The 15,475-nt window shown below is 38.5% G+C and overlaps 1 protein-coding gene across 1 annotated transcript in view; it reads left to right on the top strand.

Moving 5' to 3' along the window:
* Positions 1 to 8,189, top strand: part of LOC122800434 (vomeronasal type-2 receptor 26-like) — a 243,397-nt gene extending 235,208 nt beyond the window's left edge. The window contains exon 4 of the mRNA XM_044069879.1: positions 7,285 to 8,189. Coding sequence (XP_043925814.1) covers positions 7,285 to 8,189 — 905 coding nt within the window. The remainder of the gene's footprint in view (positions 1 to 7,284) is intronic.
* Positions 8,190 to 15,475: the final 7,286 nt, after the last annotated feature.

Genomic DNA, 15,475 nt, shown 5'->3' with positions numbered 1-15,475 from the left:
TGGGACGGTAGTCTGTAGTAGGCTATAAACTGGGGGGCAGTTTTAGCCACTGTTACTTGACCATGGCTAGTCCATGCTGCTTCTTGTTGTGGTACCAACATGGGTGTGTGGTTATCCTTGACAATTATTGCTAGTCACCCTCCTTTTGTAGCTTGTTCCATGTTTTGAGGCTGTACAGCACAGTATGAGGTGTAACCTGGTAGTATTAGGGTGCTGTTGTGAGCCTTGACCCAGTTTTATGTTACAACACAGATATCAACATTCTCCATACTGGGTGAGTTTAGACTGCATGCATCTTGCTGTTTAGACTTCTGGCATTGGGTAGCATTACATCTAGGTTCTTATCCCTTCTGATACCTATGGAGGTAGGTTTGTGTTTTGAGCCTTACCTATTCAGGGCACTCTGTGGGTAACAACAGCCTTTGCCAGTATTCATACGGCCTGCACTGATAGGTGCACGCCAGTCCTAGCAGGTGGAGCATCATGTCATGCTCAGCATGTCATCCCAGGCTGGCACACATTGGATCCCCTTTGACTAACTGCAATACTTCAGCCAATTATTGCACTTGATCATCTCATTGTCATATTGTGGCATGATGCTTGGTGAGGGTAGGATGTTAGTCACGGTCCTTAGGTGTGCATATAGTACATGGTGTTACATTACTTAACACATGGCATTCATGCCTCAGGTGGTGCTGCAGGGCTGCCTCTGTTGGATGCACATATTACACTCCCTGTACATGTTTGTGAGCAGGTCATGTCATTTTAGGCATCCCTGTTATTATTTGAGTGTGTCAGAGGGGGTATCATTCCCAGGGCTCCTACTGAACCAGTGTATGTGCTATGTGTTGCCTCTTTGCCAAGGCCAGGGCATGCTGGGCAGGCCTCCTTCTGCCTACTGGGGCAGGCTCAGGTTGTTCCTCCTCCGATTCACGCTCTGCCTGTGATGGCCTTGGCAATGGTAGGGGGCTGTTTGGGCCAGCCCTATGCTGGTCCTGCTGCAGCTGTTTTTGCAAGATCATATTATGTAGCATAGCACATACCATGACAATTTGGGTACATGTAGTTGGTGTGTACTGCAAGGCTTCACCAGATGTGTCCAGACACTGGAACCGTGACTTGAGCAGCCCAAACACATGCTCTATTACATTACGTGTTTGTGCGTGTGCCTCATTATGGCGTTCCTGTTCAGGTGTGTGTGCATTTCTGATGGGTGTCATCAGCCACGGCTCCAGTGCATAACCTGCATCCCCCACTAGGTGTCCGTGTGGGATGTCTCCATTGGCAAATGTCCGGTACAGCTGCGTCAAATGCCAGATGAGGGAATCATGGTAGCTCCCAGGGCAACCAGCACACACATTCATTATTATGCCCTGGGCATCACACATGACCTGGCAGTTGATGGAGAGGAAGCCCTTGCGGTTAATGTAGGCCCTACCCTACTCACCGGCTGGTGCTTTGATGCGTATGTGCGAGCAGTCTATTGCACCCACTACCTCAGGGTATTCCGCTATTTGCTGGAAGAGACGCATATTGCTGGCCAATACCTCACGGGCATTGGGGAAATATACATGATCACCGACATGTGCTGACATGGCATCCAGGAACTGGTGCAGTACCCTGGAGGCTGATGCCTGTGATATCCCCATCATATCATCAGTTGGTCTCTGGAAGGTACCTGTTGCTAGTATTCTTAGGCCAACACATACCTTGGTTTCCACTGGGATGGGTTCCCCTCTGTTGGTTCTGTGTGTGAGGTGTGGCCTGCACAGCTCCATTATTTGCTGCAGGAGGTCTCTGTCCACTCTATAGTGCTCTACTATCTCCAGCTCATGTAACCCATGGTAGGTGACCCTGGGCCTGTACATTCTTCTCTGTCTCCTCACTGTGGGTTGTCTGGCACCATCTGCATTGTCACCACCCTCAGCAAGTCGCCTATGTCTCATTATGACAGCTATGGCAGCCCCTAACATTTCTGCTCTGAGTTCAGCTTTTTCAGTTTTCACTTCTAATAGCTTACTCCTGTCTTGCAGTGTCTCTTGTGAGAAACATCTTGCACTGCTGTTTGCAGAGTTTTAAGTGTTGGGCTGAGATACTATTCTGCCTGTGTAATTGCCTGCTTCTAATTGTTTTCACCTGTTAGCTCCAGCAGTATTCCCTGCTAGCTTCCTACTAATTCTGTTGCTTCCTTTTTCCTTTCTGTTTCCTCAGGGGGGAGCAGCATGCATACCAACAGAAACACGCTCACAGTGGCTTACACGCTCGCACACATGCTTACACGGTTCAGAATCTGCTTATTCGGGTTAAAACGCATGCACACCAGCTCAAACAGTGTTACAGGTCTGCCAACAGGCTTCTACATGCTAAGTCTGCCCTACACGCGCGCACACCTGCGCAAACAGTGTTAGACATCTAGCAACATGATCCCACATGCTTAGTCTGTCTTACACACGCGCACACTGTCCTACTCGTGCTTCATGGTGCACACACGTGTGCATGCACGCCCAGCAAGAAACTTTGGTGTAGGCAACAGTGTACACCTTCCATTTCTTGACTTTCCCATGCTTATGTTGTGGCACTCCTCTTTCCATGATATGTGTCTGACATCTGTCATGTAACTCTTTCTGCCATTCCCCCCTGTGATGTCACCTATCTCCTACTCTGTTTCTCCCCCTTATGTAACTCTTACACTACTCAGAATGTGCTCATTTGCTATGTGACAGTGGAATTCAGTATCCTAACACTCATTTGCATCAGATTGCGTACTAATGCTTAGTTACATGTCTTAGACTCAGCTTCCTCCCTTAGCAACCACTACACGGTGGACATGTTGTTTTTGGTCTGCTGGTCCCTGCATTGTAAATCCATGTATTGCATAAAACCCACATTTGTGGGTTTATAACCTTCATTTTTATGTTTTTATATAGCGCAGTCCGTTTGCGCAGGGCTGCGCTGGGTTTAAACATCAAATTATTTATTTCTCCTATTTGCATTGGGGTACCTTGCCAATGGCCACATATTTGGCCATTGGCATGCTGCCTGACACATATGCACCCTTTATTTGGAGCTGACATGGCTCCATTGTGGTTTTTGCAGAAACATACTCAGTTGTCAACTGAGTACATTTCTGCAGCTAAAACGGCTCTTACACGGGCTGCTTTGGGCTTCCTGGATCGCTAATCTACCTCATTTGCATGCTATTCGGCTGCAAGTGAGGTGATTAGCTTATCCACGCCCACTCCATGTAAGAGACGTTTTAGCTGGTCTCTTACACGGACTTTGGGCTGTTCCTGGATAGCGAAGGCTGCATGGAGTCTTACACTACTCTTAGACTCCATGCAAGCCTTCGTGAATCCTGTCCATTATTTAATAAGTTATGTCTGCTTTTTAAATATCTGCTGACACTTATTCTATAAGCTGCACTTAATGATTGTCTTGCCTATCTACATGAGCAGTGCATTACTCAATCATTCTTGCTGACTCACATCAGAAATGTGAGATGGTTTTGAAATTGTTTGCTTTATAGTGTGCATTTTTTATAAAAGGTAACATATTACTTAACAATTCAGGTGTCTAAAATTCACCATAGCTTTACTATATGTTTGTGGTGCTAGAATGGTAACATGGGCTGCAGTCTTGTGAAAAAAAAAAATCACATTCTACTCTGGGTAAAATATGAATGGACCAGCTCCTGCCATGGAATATTGCCATAGTTTTCAGGGCAGAAAAAGAAAGGGGGATACTACACTTGAAATCTCTCTCTTAGAACATGAACTTTTTAGAAGAACAAAGTGAATCTGTTAAAATTCAGATAAAACCTTACAATGAGGAGCAAGTCCAGTGAGATGGTAAGGACTTTGGATGTAAGTACAAGTTGAAATGAGGGCAAAAGGCTTTCATTAAGTTCTGCCATTTTAAATATATACCACCTGGATAAGAAATGCTGCCTTCCTTCAAATGGTCCCTTATCTCAATATGCTATAAATGTACAGATTTTTTTCACCAAATCAAGAAGGTCAGTACTTTTTGAAGATAGAATAGATTTTGGGGGGGTCTCCTGCACCTGCAATACAAGTATTAACTACTTATTGGCATGCATCTTTTAGGTAAGTAAATCTCTATAACATTATCATAGTAGAGATTAATTCTGAAGAACAGAATATTTTGTTTGCTAGTCAAAAATTATAGCTGACAACATGACTTTGTAAGATTAGATGGCATGCAGATAAGGAACTATATGTGCAGTGGTGATAGTGCCATGGATAATCCCTTGAAAAACAGATCTGCTATGCCTCCTCAATGTAAACATGATCAAATTATGAGATCATACATTTTAGCTAAAGGAAAACACTTCAAGCAAAAGTGCTCTAAATCCTTAAAGAATTTGACATATAACCCACAATTTAAAATCTTTTTTTTTTTTTTGTCGGGGGTGTGCCTTCCTGATTTCCTATGGTCTGTGAAAGCACACACGTTTAAATGTATAAAGTCATTTTAAGGTTGCATCAACTTGGAGTGATTATGAATAAAAGTTTAATTTAAAACTATTACTTTTTTCTGCTAGCAATAGATATTGGGGTTTATTCAATACACTTCAGAGTAAATACATCTAATGAGTAGTAATCAGTCTATAAATTGTGTGAATAGCATCAGTTTTCACATGGTCACTGTAGGAGCTAGATGTCACTCAAACAGCATGTGGAAATAAGTTGTACAACTGAGAAATAGCGCCTTGAACCTCTCAAACAAGTAGTAATGCAAGCAGCCACGTGTTGAGCAAGTCTGTATAAACCCATCAAAACAGTTCTGTGGAAGAAACCTCTTACCATTACAATGGTGCAATACATTATGCATTTAATGCAGTAGTGCAAAAAATGAGCTGAAAGTGAATGACATTAAACAAGAGGCGCGTGTGTTGAAAATATTCATGGAAGTCAAGTACATACAGTATAATGATGTAACAGCTAAACTGAACGCAAACTTCTGCTTACAGATGAATTTTTTGTATTTGTTTGTCTGCTATATAAAAATAATTATTTTCTATCACTTCTTCTCATAAGTTGCCATTAAAAATGTGATCATTAGTTCAGTAGAATATAACAATGCAAACACAGACTATCTTGGGAAATGTTTAGCGTTGAATGGTAAAAGGATGGGGCTAAACAGATTGGGGTGTGGCTTTATACTGGGAGGTCATATGTTTAACTGTGATCAGACATCAGTTCGTGTCAGCCACTGTCATCCATAGACTGCCTCAGCATCTACACACACTATCCATTATGACTAGATATCACTCAGATAGTCAGCTGTAATAAAATAAAAATGTAAGACTAGATGTAAAATGAAACACAAGACAAAGAAGATGAACCACCAGGTAATGCTTTAATCCTGGTACCTCGGCCTTTTGCCTTCAAGGGATAGTTTTACACAGAAACCAACACTTTAAATATCATACATAATAGAATAATAAACAATTAAATACATTGATTAAATTATTAATTAAACACCTTGGTAAGATAACCTGATTCAAATGACCCTATCAAAGATTACAAGATGAAGCAGCAGTAAGAACAAGGAAAAATCCCAAACTTTGTATTATATATACCAGAATATACCTATCCAAATTTGCAAGCATGAAAGTTCATAATAAATACCAGTCAATTTTTTTTAATATACAAGAATATACATAAATAATATACTCTATCAAGCAAAAAAAATTGAAAATTCTAAAAATTCATAGAAACCTCCTGATTTAACCCCTCAGGGTGGAGGGTGCCATAATTAAAAATAAATGTGGTCTCAAGATAATTTAACCTAGAATGAAAATCAACCTTCACCCCATTAATTTTGGCTGTATTGGTAAGAATAAATGTATTTCTGCTTGTTTAACTAAATCACACACTAGTCATGCTAAGCCAGGTTAATGATTTGTGTAACTGTGATAAAATGACAGCAGAAGTCAGACAGTTTCATCCATGAATTGCATGACTGACCACCAATTAAAGCCATTTTACTGACTGTGTGCACCATGGATACATGATTCTGATGTTAAATACATAATGACCACAGTAATGTATTAAAATGTTTGCTGTCAGACACACATAGTACATCTTACTGCAACCCACCATATGCTTGCGCTCACACACGAACAGTCTGGCCACCATTTTTAACTACTTTAATGACTGTGTTTACCTTGTATGTCTAATTCTGATCAAATTTATACCTAAATACTTGTACTAATATTTCACTTTGTTGCTGTCACATGAATGATGCGTAACACGTGGCAATACCCCCTTCATGTACACATACAAACATCAATCACAGATGCTTTGACAGTGTGCACCTCAGATGTATGATTGTGATCAAATTAATGGACAAATGGTTATAGAAATGTTTTAGTTCATTGTGAATATATATATATAAAATACAAGTACTGCATCCCCTCCATATATACACGTGTACTCACTATTTTAACTCGTTAGAGGTATGAATGGAAAAGTAGATACTATACTATAGGATGAAGGTCGTTATCAGTAGCAGTTGAATAGGCTCACAGTCGCTAAGTAGAGCACTTTATTATTTGATTAAAAATAAATAAAACATGTCCCCTGTTCCATCTGAGTTGGTCAAAAAGTGTTGTTACTGCTTTGTGTCAATTGTTTCTAGGGCTGCATCAAGCATCAACTACATGATGCAGTCTGAACAAATGAGAAATGGTTCGTCTAGCAGTCTAACCAGCTTTAACTGAAGTGCTGCTTCTGCCCCTCTGAAATGACAGGACTAGATATAATAGCATATAAACATATTATCTTTGGGGGCATATATTTAAATGCTTGACTACTTTGAAAACAGGTTCAATTTTGAATTTCTGAGGCACAAAATTAGAACGTGTAGTATTTTTAAGTAGAAATTAAAAAGAATTAAGAAAATTAATACAATTCAGTATTCAAAACTTTTTTAATTAGGTACTGTAGCCCAAAAGCCTTGTCAGATAAGCTGCCCACCCAAATATGTATGCAGATTCACTTATATGTGTTAGAAGGATACCCATATTTCTATAGGTAATTTGCTTAATGCACTGGATTTTGAGAATATTTTGTTGTACATGAATATTTCATTTGCTGAAATGTATTCTGGTTCACTGAGTAATATGTGTATTAAAAAAAAAAAACTTCCCTCAAATGTGCTTAACAATTAAGTAATCTTATTTACATCAATTAAGTAGCATAAGATTTTGCTGTTCATACAACTTTGATATTGTAATATTTATTATTTATTCTGTAGATTCTGTTGAGTGCCAAGCATGTCCAAGTGATCAGTGGCCCAATGAGAAACGAGACAGATGCATTCCAAAGGTGGTAGAGTTCCTTTCATATGGTGAGCCTCTGGGTGGATCATTGATGTCTGCCACTGGTATTTGCTCCACACTCACTGCTTTTGTACTTTACATCTTCATGAAAAATAAGGAAACCCCCATAGTCAAGGCCAATAATCATGAGCTGAGTTATGTATTGCTTGTTGCCCTTTTGCTTGGATCCCTGTCTCCATTACTGTTTATTGGACGCCCCACAAATGTGACTTGTATGTTGCGTCAAACAGTATTTGGCACAGTGTTCTCCACTTGTGTGTCTTCAATACTGGCCAAGACAGTAATGGTAGTAATTGCATTCCGAGCCACATATCCTAACAGTAGGTTAAAAAAATACTTGGGTTCAGCCATACCAAATCTTATAGTCACTTGCTGCTCAGGCTTACAAGGATTAATATGTATGGTGTGGACAGTCACATTTCCTCCTTTTCTACAGTTCACCACAAATTCTGAGACTGCAAATGTTATCATTGAATGTAAGGAAGGTTCTACTGTATTTTTTTATGCGATGCTAGGCTACATGGGTGTTCTGGCTTGTATGAGCTTTGCAGTGGCCTTTGCTGCACGAAAATTGCCTGATACTTTTAATGAAGCTAAATATATTACTTTCAGCATGCTAGTATTTGCCAGTGTGTGGCTGTCATTCATTCCTGCATACTTGAGTACCCAAGGGAAGTATATGGTTGCCGTGGAAATATTTGCTATCTTGTCTGCAAGTGCTGGCATAATAATCTGCATATTTTTCCCTAAATGCTATATTATTCTGCTAAGACCAGAAAGGAACACAAAGGAATATCTGATGGGTAAAAGACACACTTAAGATTTGAAAAAAAAAATGTTAACTCTGTAAGGGGAAAATTTCATAATATTGCTAAAAAATTATTTGCATTCAGTACTGGAAAAGTAAAACTGCAGAATAACTTTCAATGTAGCCACAAATAAGTTCTAGTGAAATAATGCAGTGGACTACAAATGTGAAGTATCTTGCAAACCTGGGCTTGATTTCAGTAAAATCCAAATATTATTTGTCATTAAGGACATTCTTTACTACATATATTCTTGGATCATCTTTGAAAGGAGTTAGTTGTGCCTAATAGGCTCTACTAAGTCAACAAAATAAATAACAAAATATTATAATTCATGTCAAGGACAGAATATGAAATGTGTTTTTTATACATGACATTTAAGGTTTTAAAGGCATAACAAAGGTTGTAATTGAAATTAGATTTAGCATGAAGAATAATGATATAAGTTATTTCCTTTAAATTGAGATTTCTTTTTTAGTATGCCTTCATGAGTATCCTAATCTACTTGCAAAGCACTTTTGTGGAGGCATTTTGTAAAGAACATACTTTATACATCCTACATGGGATGAAATCCCACATGGCCTGCTTGCTGATGAAATATTGAATCAAGCTAATTTATCATCATTGTGTTGTGTTTTGTAGGCATGCTAACTTCAGTTACTTCAGTTCTTATTTATGTAAGTTGCCATGTTGTCTGTGAAATTGCAGATATTTAATATTTTATTCTTTCATATCTTCTACTTTGGAATACATTCTAAGATTAAAATATAATCATTCAAATGCCTGTATTTTTTGTGTCTATTTCAAAAGTATTTCAATAAGGTACTGTAATATATGATTGTAAAATGTTTAAAAAAATAACTGCATGAATTATTAACATGTTAAATTCAAAAGTACCCAGATTTTGATTGTATTTTGATATGTGAAATGGATAAATACACTTCACCTTCCAGTTATACTCAATGTAATTACAATGTTTAAAATGTTATGCCACTGATTGCATGACTTTGTTTTATAAACATTATACCTTAGAAATAAAACTGTTTTAACTTTTCTTCAACTAGACATTGTACTTATCAGTTAAAGCAACAGCATAGTGCAAATGGGGCCATATGAATTCACAGTTAGGTCAAAGTCTGCTGCAGATAGAAATTGTATTTATTTATTTATTTTTTAATTTTCTTGGTCCCCTCTGAGCTCTTCTTTACTGGCCTAGACCCCAGTACCCAGCATTCATACTGGATCTAACAGTTATGCTCCTAATCCCTGGACTTACTCCACTATTGCTGGGGCTGGTCATGGATCCTAAGGGTGTCCCTGGGGGCTTGGCTCATCTGTGCTTTCATCACACTTTTACTCCTCATTATTTTCCTTTCCCAGCCCCCACACTTGTTGATTGCCCCAGGGCAGCTCTCCTCTATGGACGATGTCTACCCTTAGCATAAAAATGAGTTCCCTCCCACCCAAGATAGGCACATCCATCCCTTCCATGCTGTTCAATCAGTTGCCCAAGCCACTAATCAAACCCAGGTCGGATATCAAAAATAAATTTCTACATGAGCAGTTATTTTGCAACATTTTTTATCGTAATTTGATGACTAGGTAGGCTTGCTGAAAACAGACATCTGATTCTATGTTTTGGGTAAGAAAGACCTATAAATGGCTAACTAGTTGAACACTGGTTTAATACTGGGCAGGAGACCGGTAAGGTATGTCGAACAGGTTTATGTTGAATATATATATATATATATATATATATGGGTTAACTATATAATTTTGAAATACTGAAATCACAAATGTCAGTATTTCGAAATTATAATAGCGAAGTCTTGAAATCCCGGAACACCAGAAGCGCGAAATTCAAAATCCCGAATTACGGAGATTTTGAATTAGCACTTCTGGTGTTGTGGTGTATGAATGGTAAGATGTGAGTTTGGGTATGTATGTATGTGTATGTGTGTTGGTTAGGGGCTTTAGTGTATGTCAGTGTGTCAGTGACTGTGATGTGTGTGCGAGGGTGTGTAAAATGTGTGGGAGTGAGTTACCTTTGTGTGTCTGATTGTGCGATCTTGGAGTTACTACATATAAATAGTGGGGTGTGGGGGACACATCCCCCCACATGGGGGGTGCAGGGAGGCTTGCCCCCCTGCTTATATGTAGTGTAGGGTTTTATATTTGAGTTGGGGGAGAAGTTGTGTGCATGTGTTTGTGTGTGCTGTATTTGTAGTGTACTGTCGGGATTTTGAATTTCTCGGTTGAAGGATTTCGGTATTTGATGTGTTCGGCTATGTAATTTCGAAATACTGAAATTCGGGATTTCAGTATTTCGGGATTACATAGTGAACTCATATATATATATATATATATATATATATACATATATATATATATATGTGTATATATATATATATATATATATATATATATATATATATATATATATACATCAAGGTACAGACTGAAGTAACTAAGCTCTCTTTTGAGATGGACAGGAACTAAAGCATCAAATGAACAAAATGGAAAACCTATAAATTAGCATAGAGTAAAAATTTCAAGTTGAACTATGTACCTTGTTATGACAGGGACACTAATTACTGTCACTGTAAGACTTGTCATCTCTCAATCACACATAATAATTTAAATTACAAGATAGCTGCCAATACTTTTGAAATCAATGAGGAAAGGTCTGGATAGCTTAGGAGTCCATAAAATAATGTACCATATGTCTTTTTTTTAATCTGCCAGGCAATTTCTTTTAAATACAAATGAATAAAGAGACTGTATGATCATACTTCTCAACTGTACAGATGTTTGCCTCATATTTTTGGTCTGTTTTTCATAAATTGGGGTTTTCTGGCAAAATTGTGTTAAATCATTAAAGACTGAAGTTAGAAAATAATGACATTTGAGTTTCAGACTTCATACCCTTTAGAAAAATCCATGCAAATGCAAAACCTGTTATTCTATCAGCTTTCTAAGTTTGTAAGAGCAATATTTAAAAAATGTTCCCATTTTTGGGCCTCTGTCCCACTTTTATTTATAGCTTTGTCCAGATTTCTTGTTCTACGAGGTTGAGAGGTATGTGTGTGATAGCATGAATCAGTGGGATAGATAGATGCCAAATGTCATGTATGTTCATTATGCTATCAGCATGTAGTCTTTCACTGTGCTAATTGAAATCATGTGTGGCAATACTGCTATGATACATAGTTGGTCAAAAATTCCTCTGGGCCTTTAATGTTATAAACTAAGAGAGATGCCTTGGCATGGCAGAACCACATTTTGATCTTGTAAAGGCAAGAATGAATGAGTTAATAAAATAAAAACCTGACAAACTGAAACACTTATTTAATATTATTGAGTGCTTAACTTCAGACAGTGTCTTGTTTACCATGAACTAACTTTTCCCAACTATAATAATTAAGTTTGCAGTAGCATGATTTGCTGCTGATATATTTTCTGGTGTCACCATAGTAAAACTGTAAGCAAACATACATGTCTAAAAATGCCCAACTATCATAAGCTCAACTAGGAATTGTTCAGGGTCTGTCATTCTCCAGTAAATGTTATCAAATATGCTGAACTGGAATGCCCTCTAAAGACCACTTCACTCCATAGTTGGCTTCCATACTATGATTTATAACATCTACTTCAAACACACAAAAATCAGTAATTCCTGGAATCATGTTACATTTTACCTTGTTTATTTGTGCCATCTGTTGATCTGAGATACCATACTGTATCAGTTATGCCTTCTTCTCTGCCTCACACTTAAATCATTAATGCCAAACCTCTTGCAGTATGCACTTAAGTGAATTAGGGTTATAGTTAAAAACTGTGCACGATTTTCAGGTATTTTCTGGACCAGCATTCTTCTGCAAAGAAGTTGAAAGGAATGCTCTCTGTTTCTCTCATACATGTACACACACACACACACACACACACACACACACACACACACACACACACGCAAACACATTATTGCAGCAATTTTTCTTTTTTTTCAAAGCTCGCTAAATGTGGTCTTTAATCCATGCTTGTTGGGGGGAAAGTAAAGCAGGAAGCTCTTATAACTGCTGCTGTAGTAGTTACTTTAGCTTCATGAATTTTTGTTCTTCCTCTTTTTGCTAAACAACAAAGCTACGTTTATCAAGCTCAACAAAATGCCACCTACTTCTTTTTTTTCCAGTCTGTTTCTCATGGCACTTAATACATTGCCATGAAGCAGCAGACTTATTTTGCATTGAATGGTACATGTACATGAATACCCTGCATACATTTAAACTGTCCAGATTTAACCAGAATGTCCACATTTTGGCCTCATTTGTGGTCTATTTCTCATAATATTTGTGGTTTTCTGGAAAATAACTGAGGTCGGAAGTCAGGATTCAGGTTACTAAATAATGACATATGTTTGATTTTCAAAAATCATTTCCTTCAGAAAATGCGTGCAAACACAAATTCCATCATTCTATCAGTTTTCTAAGTTCATGACAGCAATATTTAAAATATGTTCATATTTTGGGGCCTTTGTCCCCACATTAGTTTAGGCTTTGTCCAGATTTATTGAGTTAAGAGGTTGACTGCTATGATACTATCTTGGAGAAAGTTCATTTTTCAGTAGGGTATTTTTGTACATTTTGACCATTATCTAATCTAAATCATTATCCAGCCCCCCTCCTATACAAACTCATTTCCGTTCACATTGGACTTATCATTTCACCATTTCAGCTTTGAAGTCTTCTCCATGCTATTCTATCCTCATCTCATAATTTGTGTCATATTCCTTGTATTCTAGTGTCATACTAATTTCTTTCCTCTTCCTGATTTTTCTTAAAACTAGTTCCATATTCGGTTAGCTTGACCCATGATGGAGCTGCTTTGGTTTGAGTACATTATATCTTCTCTTAAAACCAAGTACACTAAATTTAGATTTGTTTATTTAACTCTAGTAAGTGTACTATACCATAGTACACTGTCAATAGGAATGCATTGCATGCATAATTTTGTTTAAAATTTATCAAGGAGAATACCATATTTACCTTCAACAGGTCCCATATCTTTTCATATTCTAGTATCTAGGACTTTTCCAATCAATATGAATACATCTCTTCTGCTAGAAAAACCACAAAGAAAAGGCCAATGTTCCAAGCACTTTAATAAGTGTCATAAGTTATGGGCCAGAAAAATGTCCATGTCCTCTGACAAGTTGTAGAGGAAAAAAGTTCATAGAAATACATAAATTCAATTATCACTTCCCTGCACTTCTTAATATCTAGAAAATAATTTAACAGCAGCAATCTTTCAAGCTGTCTATATGCATTATTTATCGGTGAAATGTGATTTGCAAAAGTGCATTTTTGCTTAAATGCATTTTTGCAGAGTTGGGTTCGTACTTCTGTTCTTCGATAAATTGTAATTTCCATGAACAGAAGTAGACCTATATATATATATATATATATATATATATATATATATATATCTATATGTACATACAAACACACACACACACACACACACACACACACACACACACACACACACACACACACACACACACACACACACATACATATAAGAGAAATATTTAAGATGTTTATCGTGTTTCACTGTTGCAGTCATTACAATTGGGTTATCCTGCTGGCAGGCTACCCGCAGTTGGCCCGAGTTCCAAAGTCTAGGTCCAGCGTCGGTTGCTGTCGCCTTCTCCCTGACATCAGTGCACCAGGGGTATAAAAGATGCAGCCGATGTCATTTTCTTCAGTCTTTCTTGCCGCAAGGTGCCCGAAGCAAAGCAGTTCGCAAGTGCCGGTCAGCCGACTCCTGAGATTTTCAAATTCGAATTTCAGATCCGAAGTCTTCATTAAAGCTAAGTACCCCATTGGGGAAACTTTTTTTCTTGCTCCAGACCAATGTTAGAAAAAGTTAATAATTGTATTTCTTGTGGGAAGCAAATACCTCATAAGGATTTTCATTTTTACTGTATTCCTTGCCTAGGCCCTGACCACGACGTTGCTAGTTGTCAGTTTTGTGCTAGATTTAACCAACGCACTATTAAGCTTCGGTACGAATTTGCATTTCATTACTTTGGCAGAAGATTCAGTTATATAATGCCATCGGAACAGCTGACTACTGGAGTTTATAAAAAGTGCAAAGAAAAAGAAAAGGACAGGCATCCGAGGTCCAAAACCAACGACGAGGCTTCTGCTAGGCCTGTCGCCGGTTTGCCGGTTATCAGTGAGGCGCTTTCACAGCCCCTGATGCCCGCTACCTCAGAGCCACAGGCCGCTTCCGACTCCCACATGGAGCCGACTAGGCCGCTGGAAACTCAAGGTATTGGACACTTGGAAACTATTCCCTCAGATGGGTCTGGAGCCACTGAGCAGGGTCGCTGAGCAGGCATCGGCTTCTGAGGGTGTTTTCAGGCCTACATAGTTATATGTAAAACCAACTTCAGCTTCAAAGGCAAAGACTAAAGCAGCTCTAAAGACAAAGAAGCAAGTACAGCATTCTCCTGGACAGGCCTCCATGCCTAAAAAACAGATGCTTAAAATGGCCGAAGACCTGATTACTTTGATCAGGGTTTCCCATTCCCCTCCTGATAAGAGGCCTAGGCAAGAGATAGAATATGAATCTTCAAATCAGGTTTCCATTTCCTCTGATTCCTCTTCTGAACAGGAATATTGTCTTCCTCCCTATGAGGATTCTGATGCTGAAGAATCTATCCCTTCTGCCTCTCCTCTTGAGGATTATTCTTTTGGGGAGACCCTGCATACTATGAGGGAGCATTTCCACTGGGAGAGCCAAGATTACTCAGAATCCAAGAAAAGGCTCAGAGACTTCATTTTACTACCTCAGCACAGCCCCCTTGCTATTCCTCCTGTTTTAGACATTGTAGATTATGCATTTTCAGAGTCTGGTCTGTCTTCTGACTCTTTACCACCAGCTCCTATTAAGCCAGACAGATACTACAGGGTTCCTGATTCACATAAATTTCTTTACAAAAACCCTGCTGCTGATCCAGAAACTATCTCTCAGGGTCCCAAAGGGGTCAAGGCTTCCACTGCAAAAAACCCTATCCCCTCTGATAGGGATTCAAGGGCCCTGGACAGATGGGGGAAAAGACTTATACTTCTGCTAGCTTGGCTGTAAGAGCTTTAAATAGTCAGTTTCATATGCTTAAATATCAGCAATATCATATGTCGCTTCTTAAACAGAAAATGTTGACAAATTCAGAATGTGCAGAAAACAAAGAAATGCAGGATTTATTGCATGCAGCTGAACAAGTGGGAAAGCATAC

This window comes from Protopterus annectens, chromosome 4.part0 (assembly GCF_019279795.1).
Source record: "Protopterus annectens isolate FY-2018-M chromosome 4.part0, PAN1.0, whole genome shotgun sequence".
Lineage (NCBI taxonomy): Eukaryota > Metazoa > Chordata > Ceratodontiformes > Protopteridae > Protopterus > Protopterus annectens.
Note: the sequence above shows the minus strand (reverse complement) of the source record. Positions and strands in the feature narration are given on the sequence as shown.